At 42.6% G+C, this 21,300-nt stretch overlaps 2 protein-coding genes and 1 pseudogene across 2 annotated transcripts in view; 2 read left to right on the top strand and 1 right to left on the bottom strand.

The window, feature by feature from the left end:
* Window positions 1-222: 222 nt before the first annotated feature.
* On the bottom strand, window positions 223-6,195 carry LOC110523001 (annotated as a pseudogene).
* Window positions 6,196-7,530: 1,335 nt separating this feature from the next.
* sgcb (sarcoglycan, beta (dystrophin-associated glycoprotein)) lies at window positions 7,531-14,527 on the top strand. Its single transcript, XM_021604322.2, has 6 exons — window positions 7,531-7,780; window positions 8,590-8,799; window positions 12,183-12,368; window positions 12,839-13,030; window positions 13,191-13,322; window positions 13,407-14,527. The coding sequence occupies exons 1-6, from the start codon at window positions 7,766-7,768 to the stop codon at window positions 13,611-13,613; spliced, it is 942 nt and encodes a 313-aa protein (XP_021459997.1). The 5' UTR covers window positions 7,531-7,765; the 3' UTR covers window positions 13,614-14,527.
* A 472-nt stretch (window positions 14,528-14,999) lies between these two features.
* Window positions 15,000-21,300, top strand: part of LOC110524549 — a 14,587-nt gene continuing 8,286 nt past the window's right edge. The window contains exons 1-2 of the mRNA XM_021604321.2: window positions 15,000-16,893; window positions 17,136-17,585. Of these exons, the coding sequence (XP_021459996.2) occupies window positions 17,144-17,585 (442 nt within the window). The 5' untranslated portion in view covers window positions 15,000-16,893; window positions 17,136-17,143. The remainder of the gene's footprint in view (window positions 16,894-17,135; window positions 17,586-21,300) is intronic.

Genomic DNA, 21,300 nt, shown 5'->3' with positions numbered 1-21,300 from the left:
GACATGGAACAACATTGAACAAACCAAAACCACATTGTTAATGGGAACATTTGCCACACAGGATGTCCTCCTCCCGTCCCCAAATGGACATGTCCCCGTCCCCAAATGGACATGTCCTCGTCCCCAAATGGACCTGTCTCCGTCCCCAAATGGACCTGTCTCCGTCCCCAAATGGACCTGTCTCCGTCCCCAAATGGACCTGTCCCCGTCCCCAAATGGACCTGTCCCCGTCCCCAAATGGACCTGTCCCCGTTCCCAAATGGACCTGTCCATAGCCTACTTTATAGTAGTATATACTTTATAGTAAAATAATTTTGTATTCTGTACTCAGTGACAAATGCAAAGATATTTAAGCTCAAATCTTTTTTGTTTACCACTAAATTTAGCACACACACAACACTCACACACTGTTTGGGGCTAAATTAAATACTATACTGCACAATGATTCCAGCTGCCAAAGACACGTTTCAAAATAGTGATTTTCCTAAATGCATGTTGTTTTGGGATCGTGTGTATATAGTAAGCCACATACTTAGGACAAAAGGAATATTTTCTAAAGTCAACCATTTCAAGTTTCCGAATATTTTGTGCATCACTTTTTATCAAATATATCGCTCCAAATCCTTCCAACCACACATCTAGCTAATATCACAACACCAACAACAATAAACACACACAGCAACTGATTACTTTACAAACTGCATGCTAAATCATTATTCTCAGCAATACCAAATCTCTCTGGTTTTTGTTGAAAAGTTCTGATTGAATTTAGCACCATGTGTCTTACAAGAAAATCATTGACTTAAAAAAACATTCCACCAATATATCCACACTGTTGATAAGCAGGTCAAGACTTACAATCAAAGGAATTCAGAAAGAAAGAGGGGTCCTTAAAACCTAGGTCTATCAAGGTTTAAGGTCAGAGATTACATCTAAACTAAGTGTCTTGGAAAGTGCTACTGTGCAGGTCTTAATGTCTAGTTAAGAACCACTAAAATAATAAGACACGCACACACACACAGCCTACACCTATACATAGTGGTGTTGCAGCACCCTGAAAGGATTGTTCAATCAGCTGCCAGTCTATGGATGCTGTCATGGTAACATAGACCTTCCCTCCAGTATACTGTAAACTCTGGAGCAACGTCCATGACTAGAGGAATCTCAAATAATCTCAACTGACAATGAAGACAGGATTCAGTCCATTAAAATTCAAAATCAGACTTTGTTGCAAGAGAAAAGTAAACACTAATTCACACATGTACAGCTTTCCCAGCTGCTATTCTCTTGCATCATAAAAACACTGGGCTTCCCAAAGAATGACAGTAAATCATATCTAAACAACCTTGATATTTGTGACATTCTTTTAAAGTGTTAAGCCTCAGTCGTCCGAGTAACTTACGAGAGTGCGTGTGGGGCTGCCAGAGTGAGAGCGAACAGGACTGTAGCTCCTGCTTCACCACTGGAAGACAGCAGAGAAACCACATGAATCATGTGTTGTGATCATGTGGTAATTGCTAAAGCAAGGTCTATGATTCTACAGTGATTTTTTAGGGAATGAAGGTGTATTAGTACCAGAGCTCCTCTCTTGGTGACGACCTCTCCCTTCACTATGACACTGTCCCCCTCCACCAGCGCTGGCCACACATGGTACACCACCAGAGGACCAGTAAACTCAGAGTCATAGCTACGACGATACCTGACAGAGAGAGAGAAAGAGAGAGAGGGAGAGAGCAGATGAGACAGGGAAAAAGAGAGAGGGAGAAGGGAGTGTAAATATACGACAAGGGTGACATCAAGTGGTATGGATAGGAATTATATATCTCATCTTGTTATTGTTACTTCATGAAGTCAATGGATGCAGACTGACTTGTTGTCGCTGTAGAGTTCCAGAGTTCATGAAGTCAATGGATGCAGACTGACTTGTTGTCGCTGTAGAGTTCCAGAGTTCATGAAGTCAATGGATGCAGACTGACTTGTTGTCGCTGTAGAGTTCCAGAGTTCATGAAGTCAATGGATGCAGACGGACTTGTTGTCGCTGTAGAGTTCCAGAGTTCATGAAGTCAATGGATGCAGACTGACTTGTTGTCACTGTAGAGTTCCAGAGTTCATGAAGTCAATGGATGCAGACTGACTTGTTGTCGCTGTAGAGTTCCAGAGTTCATGAAGTCAATGGATGCAGACTGACTTGTTGTCACTGTAGAGTTCCAGAGTTCATGAAGTCAATGGATGCAGACAGACTTGTTGTCGCTGTAGAGTTCCAGAGTTCATGAAGTCAATGGATGCAGACTGACTTGTTGTCGCTGTAGAGTTCCAGAGTTCATGAAGTCAATGGATGCAGACTGACTTGTTGTCGCTGTAGAGTTCCAGAGTTCATGAAGTCAATGGATGCAGACTGACTTGTTGTCGCTGTAGAGTTCCAGAGTTCATGAAGTCAATGGATGCAGACTGACTTGGTGTCACTGTAGAGTTCCAGAGTTCATGAAGTCAATGGATGCAGACTGACTTGTTGTCGCTGTAGAGTTCCAGAGTTCATGAAGTCAATGGATGCAGACGGACTTGTTGTCGCTGTAGAGTTCCAGAGTTCATGAAGTCAATGGATGCAGACTGACTTGTTGTCGCTGTAGAGTTCCAGAGTTCATGAAGTCAATGGATGCAGACTGACTTGTTGTCACTGTAGAGTTCCAGAGTTCATGAAGTCAATGGATGCAGACGGACTTGTTGTCGCTGTAGAGTTCCAGAGTTCATGAAGTCAATGGATGCAGACTGACTTGTTGTCACTGTAGAGTTCCAGAGTTCATGAAGTCAATGGATGCAGACGGACTTGTTGTCGCTGTAGAGTTCCAGAGTTCATGAAGTCAATGGATGCAGACTGACTTGTTGTCGCTGTAGAGTTCCAGAGTTCATGAAGTCAATGGATGCAGACTGACTTGTTGTCGCTGTAGAGTTCCAGAGTTCATGAAGTCAATGGATGCAGACGGACTTGTTGTCGCTGTAGAGTTCCAGAGTTCATGAAGTCAATGGATGCAGACTGACTTGTTGTCGCTGTAGAGTTCCAGAGTTCATGAAGTCAATGGATGCAGACTGACTTGTTGTCGCTGTAGAGTTCCAGAGTTCATGAAGTCAATGGATGCAGACTGACTTGGTGTCACTGTAGAGTTCCAGAGTTCATGAAGTCAATGGATGCAGACTGACTTGTTGTCGCTGTAGAGTTCCAGAGTTCATGAAGTCAATGGATGCAGACTGACTTGTTGTCGCTGTAGAGTTCCAGAGTTCATGAAGTCAATGGATGCAGACGGACTTGTTGTCACTGTAGAGTTCCAGAGTTCATGAAGTCAATGGATGCAGACTGACTTGTTGTCACTGTAGAGTTCCAGAGATCTGGGTCGCTGGTAAAGGCCAAGTCCAGTGTCTGCATGGCGAACGCCACTCTGCATGTCTCCCTGATGAAACTGCTGATTAGGACAAAGTCCACCTCCGGAGAGAAGGAAATCCGTGGGTTCACATTCATGGTGTTGATCACGTCCTGGGAGTGGGAACAACATTACAATACACTCAGACACACACCTCCTAGTAACAAACACTCAATGAACTACACTGCATGAGACTATAAATTGGAATGTAAAGATGACTGGAATTCACAGGTTTTTGTAATATGTCAGACATATCAGTAAGAGAGAAAAGTGTAGGCCATACATTAACACTGGCCTGCATGTCGTAGAGGTCCAGGTTCATGACGATGTAGTCCCACCACCAACTCCTCCAGGATCTCTGGCCCCAGGTGGGAGGGAGACAGGGTCTTCCTCACACGTAGCTTGAACTGGCAGTAGGCCAGCTTGGCTGCCTGGAAGGCCTCCTGATAAACATAAACACACACACACAATTAGAGATACTGTATGGAATAGGAGATTTACAGAGAAACCAAAGCCTCAGGTCTGACATATCAAATTAACAGGTTGTACTGTCTGCAGAATTATTCCATATGTACAGAATGTCCAGATTTCATACCACAGTGGCGATGAAGATGATTCTCTGGACCATCTCCAGGTCGTCTATGTAGCGTCTCAGTAGGCTCTGGGCCCCCAGGCGCTCCACAGCATACACGTCACTGAATCGGGACACGAGCCGTGCGTGGCGAGACGAGTTGTTGAGCTGGGCCCGGGTGGGAGACTCACTCCTCAGGGGGCTGGAGTGGTGGCTATGTCTGGGCAGGGGGCTGGTGGAACGACTCCTCACCAACCTGACAGAGATACAAAGGGAGAGTGGAGAGGAACGTGTTCAAAATATCATTCAAAAGAGGAAAGAGGCAAGTAAAAAAATACAGAATTTTCAGCACATTTTGGGCCATATTGTGGGAGGAGGAGATATGGATATGTAAATGGATATGAGATTTACTGTGTATATGTGTGTCCTGCTCACCTCTCTTGCAGCATGCTCTTCTCTGCTGTGAGGAAAGACACCTCATCCCTCAGCAGACACCCCTGACACTCAGAGTCATCCAGAACATTCAGCTTCCTCTTATAGGTCTCCACCTGGTCACGGGCCGCACGCAATCTGACACACAGATACACACCATAATAACCTCAGAACATACACATCAATAAGCCAAAGAGGACAAATAATACTCACATGAAAATTGTACTAAACTGTATTTACTCCATTCCTTTATTTAGATTTGTGTGTATTAGGTAGTTGTTGTGGAATTGTTAGATTACATGTTAGATATTGCTGCACTGTCAGAACTAGAAGCACAAGCATTTCGCTACACTCACACAATAACACCTGCTAACCATGTGTCCGCCAGTCTGTAAACACATTTAACATACCAGTAAGTGAATACAACTTAGACCAGAAAGTTAGTCATACATTACCTGGTGTAGACTTATGTGATCGGATTTAAATGAGTAGGTCCATTGTATGGATTAATAGCGCAGACTTAGTGCAGACTTACTCCTGTTTGCGAGACTCCAGCTGCAGGTGAGTGGAGCACAGCGTGCACAGAGTGTCCATCTTCTGCATGTCGCTCTCATGGGTGGCAGACAGCACCCTGATCTTCCACTCCTTCTTCACAGACTCCTGCATGAGCATTTAGCCTTGACTATCACTGTCTTAATCACAATGTGACAGAACAGAATATAATATAACAAATAACTCAATAAAAATAATTTGTACTTAACAAATAATTTTATCTCTGTACAACCATAACAGAACACAGATGATTTCACCTGAATGAGGTTGAGGCTGGTGTTGTTGGTGACAGAGGAGGTTGCCATGGGTAAGCAGATCCCCAGCCATGGCAGGAGACGTGATTTGAGCACGTCCACTCCTGCATAGTGACCACCTAACTCAAAAGAAAAAGAGGCATTATTAGACAATTGTTTGGGTAAGGCAAAAAGAGAGGAGTGTTTCAAGAAGCTTAGACACATACCCTCTCTAGCAGTAAGGTGGAGGATGGTGAATAGTTGTCCCTGTATCTTGGAGGTGAGCTTCACCAACTCACAGCACCTGTTCAGATTTTTGTCACAGGAGATGACCTAGGAAGGTGGCAAACTGGGTTGAGAATAATGACCCAACACAAACTGGACATACAATTTAAAGCTAGTCCTTAACTGAAACAATAACAAAGCGGTCGCCCTGCCTCTTTTGGTAAAAAGCTGAGGGATGGGCCTGGAGAAATGTAACCACTCTCAAATTCATAGACAGAGATATGGATGTAAGGACTATATCCATTATATCAAAATGATAGTTTTAACCATGTTTACATTTACATTGTTTACAAACATTGGAATCAAACAAGCTTATATTTTGGGTTCTGATGGGGTGTGTCTGACAGTTGAACTAAGTACATGAGGCTTGTATATTGTTCATGAATCAGTGGGGTATAGGTCATTCATTTATAAGTCTAAAAATAGATGTAGCAACTAAGGATTCTAGCTTTTAATGTAATCTCAGCTGTGGGGTCAATTTAGGAGACTTTAGTGATTATCTTTATTAATCATATTGAATCCAGGATATGTGCATATAAAATGACTTATCTGTGACTTCCAGTGAGTCAAATGCCCTAGTTGTTCTCTGAAGTATGTGATCATGCATTGGTCCAATTAGGACATGCCTTTCAGGTTCCTACCAAAATGCTCGCGGGGCTTGCTCGAGACACTTGCATTCAGTCACAAGGAATGGTTTCACGGTTGCCATGACGACTGGCGTCGATAGCAACCAAACTCCTAAATCAATGTCATCAAAGCAATTGAATCCCTTTACTGTTACATTGTTACAATTCATTGCGATACAGTGTAACAAACATGCCAACGTCAAATTATTGTAATATATTTGACTACTATCTAATTAAGTGTGGCGTAATCAAGTAGGATAATCAACTTATTTTAGAGACATGTTTGGATTTTTAATTTAACTAGGCAAGTCAGTTAAGAACAAATTCTTATTTACAACGAAGGCCTACCAAAAGGCCACCTGCGGGGACGGGGTTGGGATTAAAAATAAATTGAATAAAAATATTGGACAAAACACACATCACGACAAGAGAGACAACACTACATAGAAAGAGACCTAAGACAATAGCAACACATGATAACACAGCATGGTAGAAACATAAAAAGAGACCTTAGACAACAACAGCATGGTAGCAACACAACAGGATACAAACATTATTGGACACAGACAACAGCACAAATGGCAAGAAGATAGAGACAACAATACACCACGTAAAGCAGCCAAACTGGATAGACATTTTAAGGACGAAACAAATGATCAAGGGAAGAAAACATTTGATTGAACCCAAGTGATTCATTCAATCGGCTATGGAATTCCACACCAATATCATATTTCTTACCGGTGACAGGCGCGGGCTCCATTTTTATACCAGCTGTAAAAATGTTTTGTCCACCTTCGTTACAACCAGTGCCAAGCGCCACCTCAGTTGTGGCAACGGTTTTTTACTCAGAATACAGAGTGAGAATGTTTGTTAAAGCTTGCATTGTTTTCAGTGATAGTCTGGTTATTCCCGAGAAAGAGGTGGATAGGATAGCCCACATACAGAGGTGCTTCTACAGTTAGCTCCTTTATGATACAGGTGTAGTCGGCTGTCTGTGATGTAAACGAGACCATTGTAATGTCATACTGTCACAAACGCGTGGGTGTTGTGTCAAGCACAGTTAAAAACAGTGGAGCATAGACACATTTCCTTAATGAATTTTAGGCCAGTAAATTACACTTATATTTTTGTCCACATAGGTAATAGTCTCAAGAAAAGAAAACTAATTAAGTGGCCATTTTAACATTTGGATAAATTATACTTTTCTAACGTTAATATTATTAAACTTCAACAAGCATAACATGCTCTGTGTAATTGGTGGACAAATGGTCTGGACACTCGTCTATTCGGAAGCCCCGCCTGCAAGTTATCTATGGAAAAAATATGAATGGATGATTTATGAGGATTTTTCTATTTTAGAATCCTGCTGCTGGCCTTTTCTATTGGCTGGTTTAGCCAGGAATGAACCATCTGTGATAAACACGGACAACTATCGGCTACAGTGATCCAGCTATGTGACATTTTGATACAAATGCCTCCAATTTAGCATTATTTTATATTTTTGCTCATATAATTAGTACACGGACAAAAAACTATTAGCAAGTATTAAACCGGACCGATATATCTTATTTTATTCATTTGGATGAAGTGGTCTCCTCCACTGTCTTTCCCGACTCCGGAGCTGTCAACCGCAGTCGAAAAGGGAGGGTCAACATGGCGTCTGAGCAGGTCTGTTTTCAATAGCCTAAGACATTCTTGTTTTTCTGCATTTCACATTCACGGTTTGCTTTTCAAACGTCTGGGGTTTAGATTTAAGCATCTACATCAATACGAACTATTTTGAAAGGATTTATTTTAGTCGGACGTTGTAAAGCGGTTGCGGAATATACATACGGTTTTACTCTTTCCAAGCCCTTTATAATGTTTTTTATGATAGGCTATCGCTCGAAATAACGGATGATTGGCGCAGTTTTCCACGGCATTGGTCAATTTAAACTGGTTGTATTATCCCAAAGCATGAAGTTATATTTTAATCTGAGTTGAATATGGACATATTCACATTTGTTACGGGAAAATACGAGTGATTTATTTTTAGTCATTGCACACAGACAGAGAGACTCGGGTCTCGGGTCAGAATTGCGTGCATTCTTTAGAGCAGTCTGTCTATCCAGCGACGCCTTCGTTAACGCTAATTAAATACAATGTGGTAGTTTCAGTGTTACAATATATGGTTCTGTTTCTCTGTAGTGAGATATATATTTGTTACGTTGTAACTACATGTGGTAGTTAAATAGACTGTCAATTGGGTTGTTACAATGTATCAACTAGATTAACTAGACTGCAGAGTGGAATACAATAACATGTGGTACTGTAGTTTCAGTGTGATAGCTAGAACTCTCTTCACGTTTCGTCTCACACAGTGAAGTCCATGCTTTGATTAACGGGGACCACCCAAAACGTGGTGTGTAGATGTCACAGCATCTACACACCTTACACCTGAGCCTTTATACTGATGTTTACTGTTGTGTCTGTTGAAGGAGAGTTCCAACGGGCCTGTGAAGAGGTCTATGAGGGAGAAGGCCATCGAACGGCGGACCACCAACAAGGAGCACAACAGCAACTTTAAGGCAGGCTATGTGCCCATAGAGGAGGAGCGCCTGCACAAGACAGGCCTGAGAGGACGCAAGGGCAACATGGCTGTCTGCATCATCATCCTGCTCTTCCTGCTAGCACTCATCAACCTCATTGTGAGTGCCCAATTACACACAAAGCTCCTCTGCATTATGTAATCATCCTTGTGTATCTGAATTAACTTTTAACTCAGGCTAGTAGCATGGCACCGGAGAAGATGGCTGACGTTTTACGTGCTCCTAACTGAATGTGTTATTTTGTTTGGTTGATTGTAACTTATTTTTAAAAACTTATTCTGTACATAATGTTGCTGCTACTGTCTCTCATGACCGAAAATAACTTCTGGACATCAGAACAGCGATTACTCACCACGAACTGGCAGAAGCATTTTTTTCATTTTAACGAGTACGACGAGCCCAACATGAAGGATATACTGCTTTCCCGGGAACAGGCCCAAATCCCTGTCATTTGCGTGAAGAGAAGACTGAGAAAAAGAGGACAGAGGACGGGCTGCCTTCTGAGACTTCGTAGGCGATCGAATATACCCCCACTGCCTTCCGTTCTACTAGCTAACATGCAATCATTGGAAAATAAAATCGACGACCTATGAGGAAGATTTAACTACCAATGGGACATTAAAAACGGAAATATCGATGTATATTTGTAAACAACAGCTGGTGCAGTATATCTAAGGAAGTCTTGAGGTTTTGCTCGCATGAGGCAGAGGCATGAGGTATCTCATGATAAGCTGTAGACCACACTATGTACTGAGAGAGTTTTTATCTGTATTTTTCGTAGTTGTCTACATACCACCACAGACCGATGCTGGCACTAAGACCGCACTCAATGAGCTGTATTCCGCCATAAACAAACAGGAAAACACTCATCCAGAGGTGGCTCTCCTGGTGGCGGGGACCTTAATGCAGGGAAACTTAAATCATTTTTACCAAATTTCTATCAGCATGTTAAATGTGCAATCAGAGGGGAAAAAACTCTAGACCACTTTACTCCACACACAGAGATGCGTACAAATCTCTCCCTCACCCTCCATTTGGCAAATCTGACCATACCCTCCTGATTCCTGCTTACAAGCAAAAAATGTAAGCAGGAAGCAGCAGTGACTCGGTCTATAACAAGGTGGGCAGATGAAGCAGATGCTAAGCTACAAGACTATTTTTCTAGCCCAGCCTGGAATATGTTCCGGGATTCTTCTGATGGTATTGAGGAGTACACCACATCAGTCATTGACTTCATAAATAAGTGCATCGATGACGTCATCCCCACAGTGACCATGCATACATACCCCAACCAGAAGCCATGGATTAAGGCAACATCCGCACTGAGCTAAAGGCTAGAGCTGCCGCTTTCAAGGAGCAGGACTCTAACCCGGAAGCTTATATGAAATCCCGCTATGCCCTCCGATGAACCATCAAACAGGCAAAGTGTAAATACAGGACTAAGATCGAATCGTACTACAACGGCTCCGATGCTCGTTGGATGTGGCAAACCCTTACAGACTACAAAGGGAAGCACAGCCGAGAGCTGCCCAGTGACACAAGCCTACCAGACGAGCTAAACTACTTCTATTATGCTCGCTTCGAGGCAAATAACACTGAAACATAAATGAGATCACCAGCTGTTCCCGGACGACTGTGTGATCACGCTCTCCGCAGCCGATGTGAGTAAGACCTTGAAATAGGTCAACATTCACAAGGCCGCAGGGCCAGATGGATTACCAGGACGTGTACTGTGAGCATGCGCTGACCAACTGGCAAGTGTCTTCACTGTCATTTTAAACCTCTCCCTGTCCAAGTCTGTAATATCAACATGTTTTAAGCATACCACCATAGTCCCTGTGCCCAAGAACACTAAGGTAGCCTGCCTAAATGACTACTGACCAATAGCACACACGTCTGTTGCCACGAAGTGCTTTGAAAGGCTGGTCATGGCTCATGTCAACACCATTATCCCAGAAACCCTAGTGCAATTTAACCCCAATGCAATTTGCATACCGCCCTAACAGATCCACAGATGATGCAATCTCTATTGCACTCCACACTCCCATTTCCCATCTGGACAAAAGGAACACCTATGTGAGAATGCTATTCATTGACTACAGCTCAGCGTTCAACGCCATGGTGCCCTCAAAGCTCATCAATAAGCTAAGGACCCTGGGACTAAACACCTCCCTCTGCAACTGGATCCTGGACTTCCAGACGGGCCGCCCCCAGGTGGTAAGGGTAGGTAGCAACACATCCGCCATGCTGATCCTCAACACAGGGGCCCCTCAGGGGTGTGTGCTCAGTCCCCTCCTGTACTCTATGTTCACTCATGACTGCACGGCCAGGCACGTCTCCAACACCATCATTAAGTTTGCCGTGGTAAACAGTGGTAGGCCTGATCACCGACAACGACGAGACGGCCAATAGGGAGGAGGTCAGAGACCTGGCCGTGTGTTGCCAGGACAACAACCTCTCCCTCAACATGATCCAAGACAGAGGAGATGATTGTGGACTACAGGAGAAGGAGGACCGAGAACACCCCCAGTCTCATCTACAGGGCTGTAGTGGAGCAGGTTGAGAGCTTCAAGTTCCTTGGTGTCCACATCACCAACAAACTATCATGGCCTAGCACACCAAGACAGTCATGAAGAGGGCACGACAAAACCTATTCCCCCTCAGGAGACTGAAAAGATTTGGCATGGGTCCTCAGATCCTTAAAAGGTTCTACAGCTGCACCATCGAGAGCCTCCTGACTGGTTGCATCACTGCCTGATATGGCAACTGCTCTGCCTCCGACCGCAAGGCACTACAGAGGGTAGTGCGAGTGGCCCAGTACATCTCTGGGGCCAAGCTTCCTGCCATCCAGGACCTCTATACCAGGCGGTGTCAGAGGAAGGCCCTAATAATTGTCAGACTCCAGCCACCCTAGTCATAGACTGTTCTCTCTGCTACCGCATGGCAAGCGGTACCGGAGCACCACGTCTAGGTCCAAGAGGCTTCTTAACAGCTTCTACCCCCAAGCCATAAGACTCCTGAACATCTAATCAAATGGCTACCCAGGCTATTTGCATTGCCCTCCCCACCCCCCCACCCCCTCTTTTACACTGCTGCTATTCTCTGTTATTATCTATTTATAGTCATTTTAATACCTCTACCTAATGTACATTTTACCTTAATTATCTCGACTAACCGGTACCCCCTGTATATAGTCTCGCTATTGTTATTTTACTGCTGCTCTTTAATTACTTGTTCCTTTTATATCTTATTCTTATTTGTATTTTTTAAACTGCATTGTTGGTTAGGGGCTTGTAAGTAAGCATTTCACTGTAAGGTCTACACCTGTTGTATTTGGCGCATGTGACTAATACGTTTTGATTTTGATTTGATTCGCATGGCATCATGATAATGTTAGTTATGGTTATAGTTATAACTAGTTATGATCATGACAATAATCACATCAATATATCCAAATATTTGTACATGTTCCCAACTATCAGATCACTCTAGTGATCTGGACGGTGATACGAATCGGGCCTAGTGGTTGTGACAGTATGGAGTTTCATGAAAGTGGGCTGCTGCGTTTCAAACAGAAGGCAGACATGGGCGTGGTCCACCCACTGCACAAGAGTACTGTGGGGGGCAGGAAGGACCAGGACCTGGTTATCACCGGCAACAACAACCCGGTGAGCTCAGGCAAAACACACTCACTTAGGCAAAACACAGTCAGTTAGTCAAAACCCATTCACCTAGACAACATACACACAGGCACAAACACACACTGAATAGATTCAGAACACACAAATGCATTGTTGTAACTAGTCTATACATACACACATCCCCAATACCCAAATATAAATACATTAACCTTTTACTGCGTTGGGCTAAATCAGTGTTTCTTGGTAGTCTTAAGCAACTCTACTTTGAAACAAAAGTATACACCTCAAACACATGGTTATGGGCTTACAAATACTTAAATATCACAAAACCATTTGACATAGAAACACCAGATTTTCATCTGGGTTTAAAAAAACAATGTTTTAATTATTCAATAATGAAAAATATGAATAACATTCCACCCATGGGGCCACTGGGTCATTTGACTGCAGAAAAGGGCTACTCAGACTGTATGCTCTTACATGTATATGTGTTCCAGGTGGTGTTCCAGCAGGGCTCCACTAAGCTCAGTGTTGAGAAAGAGAAGACGTCCATCACCAGTGACATGGGCATATCCTTCACTGACCCCCGCACTCAGAACACCTTCTTCAGCACAGACTTTGAAAACCACGAGTTCCACCTGCCCAAAGGAGTCAAAGTACTCAATGTGAAGAAGGCCTCCACAGAAAGGGTATGTTTCAGGGTTACAGAAACTATCTAATAAAACATGTAATTAAACCGTATGATTGACCTTGCAGTGTGTTACTGTAGATCAAATACATTCTAGAATCTGTTCCTGTCATTGATGAACATCTTGAAAAATCCCAGAAAAAGTGAAGACTCTCTTTCAGATCACCAGCAACGCTTCCTCTGACCTGTCCATCAAAGGGGACAGCAAGGCCATCATCCGTGGCAACGAGGGGGTCTTCATCATGGGCAAGACAGTGGAGTTCAGGATGGGAGGGGACATCGAGCTCAGAGCTGTGAGTGTCACCCCTTACCAAATTTGTAATACATGTAGTGTATTCCATTAACAAATATGGTTAACAAGGTATTTCCCTTTGCAGGAGAACAGTATTATTTTGAACGGATCTGTGATGGTGAGCGTCACTCGCATGCCTAACCCCCCAGTGGGGGCCAATGTGTATTTCGACGAGGGTCTGTTGAGGTACAAGCTGTGTATGTGTGCAGACGGCACTCTGTTCCGTGTCCAGGTGAAGTATCAGAACATGGGCTGCCAGACCTCAGACAACCCATGTGGAAAGGCCCACTAAAGAGACTGGAACACAAACTGATGTTACACCATCCATCCTCTCCAACAATCAACAGATGGTCTGGCCAACCAGTGTTGAAATACCTTAGAATGGTGTACAGTGCATACTCTATATGCATTCAAAATGTAGCACACCAAGAAACACACTCTTTTTTTATGATGGTCTTTTTGTTTATCTGCATATTCACCTGGCCAAATATATCTAAATAAGTGCTAAAGTATTATCATTGTTTTTTTCTGACTATATGAAGTAACAACAGAAGCAGCACTTTACCAAGCCATCCAGTATTACCAGTATTCTGGATATTTCTATTAATCATTATTTTACATTTATATTTCCGCTGGCAGCTGTTTGTGACTCAAATACAAGTCACCCTGCATTAGGCATCAGCCACTGATCACATAGTGTGGGACACTATATTTATTTATTGATTATGGTTAATTAAGGAGTTATGAGTTGGAGTTAGTGGGAGATGTGCGAAATAGGAAAGATAATTTTAGCCATTCAGTATTGCTGATTGCAGGAGATAATCTGTGCTTGTTTAAAGGTCTAGTGTAGATTTTCATGAGTTGACTCTCTGTTAGGAGAATTCTAACAGACTCTCTCAGCACTCTACATTGCTATCTACATCTGCCTTCTCATCCTATACGTGCCAAACACTGTCTCTGTGTCTTCACAAAGGAAGAGATTAGAGTGTCTTTAGTTATGATGCCAAATTGAATTAATTTCCATGTGTCTATAATATATTGCCTAATGTTCAGAAAAGGGAATATACACTATATATACAAAAGTATGTGGACACCCTTTTAAATGAGTGGATTTGGCTATTTCAGCTACACCCGTTGCTGACAGGTGTATAAAATCGAGCACACAGCCATGCAATTTCCATAGACAAACATTGGCAGTAGCCTTACTGAAGAACTCAGTGACTTTCAACATGGCACCGTCATAGGATCGCACCTTTCCAACAAGTCAGTTAGTCAAATTCCTGCTCTGCTAGAGCTTCCCCGGTCAACTGTAAGTGCTGTTATTAGTGCTGTAAGTGCTGTTATTATTACTAGGAGCAACAACGGCTCAGCTGCGAAGTGGTAGGCCACACAAGCTCAGAACGGGACCGCAGAGTGCTGAAGCACTTAAAAAACGTCCGTCCTCGGTTGCAACACTCACTTTCAAGTTCCAAACTGCCTCTGGAGCAACAATATATGTTATTTGGGAGCTTCATGAAATGGGTTTCCAGCCGCACACAAGACTAAGATCACCATGCACAATGCCAAGCGTCGGCTGGAGTGGTGTAAACTTGCCGCCATTGGACTTTGGAACAGTGGAAACGTGTTCTCTGGAGTGATTGAATCATACTTCACCATCTGGCAGTCAGACTGATGAATCTGGGTTTGGCGGACGCTAGGAGAACGCTACCTGCCCGACTGTATAGTGCCAACTGTACAGTTTGGTGGAGGAGGAATAATGGTCTGGTGCTGTTTTTCATGGTTCGGGCTAGGCCCCTTAGTTCCAGTGAAGGGAAATCTTAACGCTACAGCATACAATGACATACTAGACAATTGTGTACTTCCAACTAAGTGGCAACAGTTTGGGCAAGGCCCTTTCCTGTTTCAGCATGACAATGCCCCCATGCACAAAGCGAGGTTCATACAGAAATTGTTTGTCAAGATCGGTGTGGAAGAACTTGACTGGCCTGCACAAAACCCTGACCTCAACCCCATCGAACATCTTTGGGATTAATTGGAACGCCGACTGTGAGCCAGACCTAATCGCCAGTGCCTGACCTCTCTAATGCTCTTGTGGCTGAATGGAAGCAAGTCCCCGAAGCAATGTTCCACCATCTAGTGGAAAGCCTCCCTCAAGAGTGGAGGCTGTTATGGCAGCAAAGGGGGACCAACTCCATATTAATGCCCATGATTTTGGGATGAGATGTTCGACGAGCAGGTTTCCACATACTTTTGGTCATGTAGTGTACTTGCACTAAGATACACTACAGATTAATGCAGTCAGCTGTTCTTTTTTCTTTTTCTGTGGAATTCATTAAGCTTTTGTTTGTTTCAATTATATTTTGTTAACATGGGTTTGAAACATACTATTGAGTGATTTTGTGCAATATAACATGAAGTGGCAATACTATAAGGGTGATGTTTATCTATTTTGAGCTCATTGGCATTTGTCTAACATGCTTAAATTGTGTATTCAATTATTTCTACGGTAACAATGTGCTTGGAGAAATGTGATCATCATCTCAAGCAGCAATATGGACTCCATGCTTTAATAGATGTAGGAATTCATTGTTTTTTCCAATGGAACCTTGAGAATGAGCTTTTGGAAAATATCAATGGTTTAACTTATGTTTGTTTAAATAAAGGGATATTCTGTGTTTGGAAAGCCCTGTAATCTGTATTGTTTCTTGTCTCTTGCAGTTTTATTTTCACATTTGAAAACTGCCCTATTTGTACCATATCTCACAATGCCCACTTGGAAGTGTCAATGCATTTACAATGTACTAGCTATATTCTACGTCTACTACATTTACAGTGTACTAGCTATATTCTACGTCTACTACATTTACAGTGTACTAGCTATATTCTACGTCTACTACATTTACAGTGTACTAGCTATATTCTACGTCTACTACATTTACAGTGTACTAGCTATATTCTACATCTACTACATTTACAGTGTACTAGCTATATTCTACATCTACTACATTTACAGTGTACTAGCTATATTCTACATCTACTACATTTACAGTGTACTAGCTATATTCTACATCTACTACATTTACAGTGTACTAGCTATATTCTACATCTACTACATTTACAGTGTACTAGCTATATTCTACATCTACTACATTTACAGTGTACTAGCTATATTCTACGTCTACTACATTTTACACAGTAAAAGGGCACAATAACCAAGATTACTTTTATAGCATGAAATCTGTTCAAATCCAGTTATTTATCAATCAATAATAAATCCAAGCTATGGCGTAGTTGTCCTTTTCATTAGTTTCTGGCAGCACAGTTAACTGAAAGACAAGAAAACAACATCCTGGTGAGACATTAACCATGCCATGTGAATGATTGAGGGAATCAGCATAACGTTTATGCCATTGTTGTGAATGCATGTCTGACTCAACATGTCAATACACACTGAAGACTTTGATCTGAAACTACAGGAGAAAAAGTTGTTGAAATCTGCTACCTTTGGCAATGTACTTGGGAGAGACTGAAAGTCAAGTTCGTTTTGGTTGTATACAATCAGACACGGAGGGGTGAGTGAGTTTTTTTCACGCATTCATTTACATTTGTGTGTATGACGTGTGCTAATATTGCAATGCATGTTTCTAAATTTGAGAGTAATGCGTGTGTTTGGACTTTATTTGGATGCTGTTGTATGTGTTACTCTTGGTATATTAGGGTATATCTATTGAATTTACCTTCAATACTGTATGTGTTCATACATTGTCTTTAATGTTGAAACTCACAAGTCACTAACATTAGTTATCTCTTTTAGTTCTACCTATGGGCACTGGGCTGTTTGTGATGGCCGTGTCTCAGTGGATGTTCTGTGCTGCAGTGCTGCTCCTCCTCGTCCAGTGGCTCCAGTGTTCTCCGACTCCCCCTGCCTGTCCTGAGTCCTGCCTTTGTCAGAGAGGTCCTCTGTTAAACTGTTCCTCTGCTGGCCTTTCCAAGGCCCCACAACACATCCCTTCCACCGTAAATGATCTAGACCTATCTCACAACCTTCTGAACTCCCTTGAACCCTCGTGGCCAAGTTGGGGGCTTAATAATCTATGGCTTGGACACAACAGCATCACTCACCTATCTCTGTGTGTGGGGAGGAACTGGAGAGGTAAACATGGGAGAATACCCCTCTCACACAACAGAGGAAGATGTGTATCCTGGGCCCCGGCCCTGCAGCTGCTGTCTGCTGAGAGGAACCAGCTAGAGATAATCCCTGAGGGTGAGTCACACACACACTCTAACACATCAGGAATTGCTTCGCTGTACTATAAATGTAGTTCCACTAATCACAGGTTGCTAAAGGAAACACTTCAGTAAATGAGGGATACAAAGTATATTGAAAGCAAGTGCTCCCACACAGGTGTGGTTCCTGAGTTAATTAAGCAATTAACATCCCGTCATGCTTAGGGTCATATATAAAAATGCCCAGTTGCCCATTATTTTGCCTACCATGGCTAGAAGATCTGTGTCTTTGAAAGAGGGGTCTCAAAGGAGCATAGGAGGTTTAATGGGTGTGTGTGTTTTTGCTCAGTCATCAGATCTCAACCCAATTGAACACACCTGACAAAACGTTTTCTACAACCATTAACAAAACACCAAATGATGGGATTTCTTGTGGAAGAATGGTGTCACATCCCTCCAGTAGAGTTCCAGGCACTTGAAGAATCTATGCCAAGGCGCATTGAAGCTGTGGCTTGTAGTGGCAAACGCCCTATTAAGGCGCTTTATGTTGGTGTTTCCTTTATTTTGGCAGTTACCTGTGCATTCGGAAAGTATTCAGACCCATTGACTTTTCCCACATTTTGTTACATTACAGCCTTATTTCAATCTACACACAATACCCCATATTGACAAACATAATTAAAAATCCATTTATTAAAAATAAAAAAAACAGAAGTGCCTTATTTACATAAATATTCAGACCTTTGCTATGAGACTCAAAATTTAGCTCGGATGCATCCTGTTTCCATTGATCATGGGTCCACCTGTGGTAAATTAAATTGATTGGACATGATTTGGAAAGGAACACACCTGTCTATATAAGGTCCCACAGTTGACAGTGCAGGTTAAAGCAAAAACCAAGCAATGAGGTTGAAGAAATTGTCCGTAGAGATCTGAGACAGGATTGTTTCAAGGCACAGATCTGGGGAAGGGTACCAAAAATGTTTTGTAGCATTGAAGGTTCCGAAGAACACAGTGGCCTCCATCATTCTTTAATGGAAGAAGTTTGTAACCACCAAGACTCTTCCTAGAGCTGGTCGCCCGGCCAAACTGAGCAATCGGGGGAGAAGGGCCTTGGTGAGGGAGGTGACCAAGAACCCGTTGGTCACTCTGACAGAGCTCTAGAGTTCCTCTGTGGAGATGGGAGAACCTTCCAGAAGGACAACCATCTCTGCAGCACTCAACCAATCAGGCCTTTATGGTAGAGTGGCCAGACGGAAGTCACTCCTCAGTAAAAGGCACACGACAGCTCACTTAGAGTTTGCCAAAAGGCACCATAATGACTCTCATACCATGAGAAACATGATGAAACCAAGATTGAACTCTTTGGCCTGAATGCCAAGTGTCACTTCTGGAGGAAACCTGGCACAATCCCTACAGTGAATCATGGTTGTGGCATCATCATGCTGTTGGGATGTTTTTCAGTGGGAGGGACTGGGAAACTATTCAGGATTGAAGAAGAAAGGAGATGAACGGAGCAAAGTACAGAGAGATCCTTGATGAAAACCTGCTCCAGAGAGCTCAGGACCTCAGATTGGGTCGAATATTCACCTTCCAACAGGACAACGACCCTAAGCACACAGCCAAGACAATGTAGAAGTGGCTTCGGGACAAGTCTCTGAATGTCCTTGAGTGGCCCAACCAGATCCCGGACTTGAACCCGATCAAAAATCTCTGGAGAGACCTGAAAAAAGCTGTGCAGCGATGCTCCTCATCCAACCTGACAGAGCTTGAGAGGATCTGCAGAGAAGAATGGGAGAAACTCCCCAAATACAGGTGTGCCAAGCTTGTAACATCAAGGCTGTAATCGAGGCTGTAATCACAGCCAAAGGTGCTTCAACAAAGTATTGAGTAAAGGGTCTGAATACATACAGTACCAGTCAAAAGTTTGGACGCACCTACTCATTCCAGGGTTTTTATTTATTTTACTATTTTCTACAATGTTGTATAATAGTGAATACATCAAAACTATGAAAAAGTACACATATGGAATCATGTAGTAACCAAAAAAGTGTTAAACAAATCAAATTAGATTTTATATTTCAGATTCTTCCAAGTAGCCACCCTTTGCTTTGACGACAGCTTTGCACACTCTTAGCATTCTCTCAACCAGCTTCACCTGGAATGCTTTTCCAACAGTCTTGAAGGAGTTTCCACATATGCTGAGCACTTGATGGCTGCTTTTCCTTCACTTTGCGGTCCAACTCATCCCAAACCATCTCAATTGGGTTGAGGTCTGGTGTTTGGGGATTGGGGAGGCCAGGTCATCTGATGCAGCACTCCTTCTTGGTCAAATAGCCCTTACACAGCCTGGAGGTGTGTTGGGTCATTGTCCTGTTGAAAAACAAATGATAGTCCCACTAAGTGCAAACCAGATGGGATGGCGTATTGCTGCAGAATGCTGTGGTAGCCATGCTGGTTAAGTGTGCCTTGAATTCTAAATAAATCACTGACAGTGTCACCAGCAAAGCACTCCCACACCATCACACCTCCTCCTCCATGCTTCATGGTGGGAACCACACATGCGGAGATCACAAAGACACGGCAGTTGGAACCAAAAATCGCAAATTTGGCCTCATCAGACCAAAGGACAGATTTCCACCGGTCTAATGTTACTTGGCCCAAGCAAGTCTCTTCTTTTTGGTGTCCTTTAGTAGTGGTTTCTTTGCAGCAATTTGACCATGAAGGCCTGATTCATGCAGTCTCCTCTGAACAGTTAAAAAAAACAGATAAAGCAACGCCTCTCCCCTATTTGACCGAGATAGTTTGTGTGTATACATTGACATGTAGGCTACGTGTGCCTTTTTAATAATGTATGTAGTTCTGTCCTTGAGCTGTTCTTGTCTAATGATGATCTGTATTATGTCATTCTGTATTATATTTCATGTTTTGTGTGGACCCCAGTATGAGTAGCTGCTGCTTTTGCAACAGCAATGGGGATCCAATAAAATACCAAATACCAATACCAAACATTTGATGTTGAGATGTGTCTGTTACTTGAACTCTGAAGCATTTATTTGGGCTGCAATTTCCAAGGCTGGTAACTCTAATGAACTTAACCTCTGCAGCAGAGGTAACTCTGGGGCTTCCTTTGCTGTGGCGGTCCTCATCAGAGCCAGTTTCATCATAGCGCCTGGTTTTTGTGACTGCACTTGAAGAAACTTTCAAAGTTCTTGAATTTTCCGCATTGACTGACCTTCATGTCTTAAAGTAATGATGGACTGTCATTTCCCTTTGCTTATTTGAGCTGTTCTTGCCATAATATGGAGTTGGTCTTTTATCAAATAGGGCCATCTTCTGTATACCACCCCTACCTTGTCACAACAACTGGCTCAAACACATTAAGAAGGAAAGAAATTCCACTATTAAACTTAAGGCACACCTCTTAATTTAAATGCATTCCAGGTGACTATCCCATGAAAGCTGCCATCAAGGCAAACGGTGGCTACTTTAAAGAATCTCAAATATAAAATATAGAGTTTAACACTTTTTTGGTTACTACATGATTCCATGTGTTATTTCATGGTTTTGATGTCTTCACTATTATTCTACAATGTTGAACATAGTAAAAATAAAGAAAAACCCTGGAATGAGTATGAGTCCAAACTTTTGACTGGTACTGTTAAGATATTTTATTAAGGTTTAAGATAAATGATTAAATAATTCTACCTAGAAACTTAACCATTAGGATTAGAGGTTATGTAGCATGAACA

The sequence above is a fragment of the Oncorhynchus mykiss genome, chromosome 5 (genome assembly GCF_013265735.2).
Source record: "Oncorhynchus mykiss isolate Arlee chromosome 5, USDA_OmykA_1.1, whole genome shotgun sequence".
Lineage (NCBI taxonomy): Eukaryota > Metazoa > Chordata > Actinopteri > Salmoniformes > Salmonidae > Oncorhynchus > Oncorhynchus mykiss.
The sequence above is the reverse complement of the archived record's forward strand: the minus strand, read 5'-3'. Positions and strand labels throughout refer to the sequence as shown.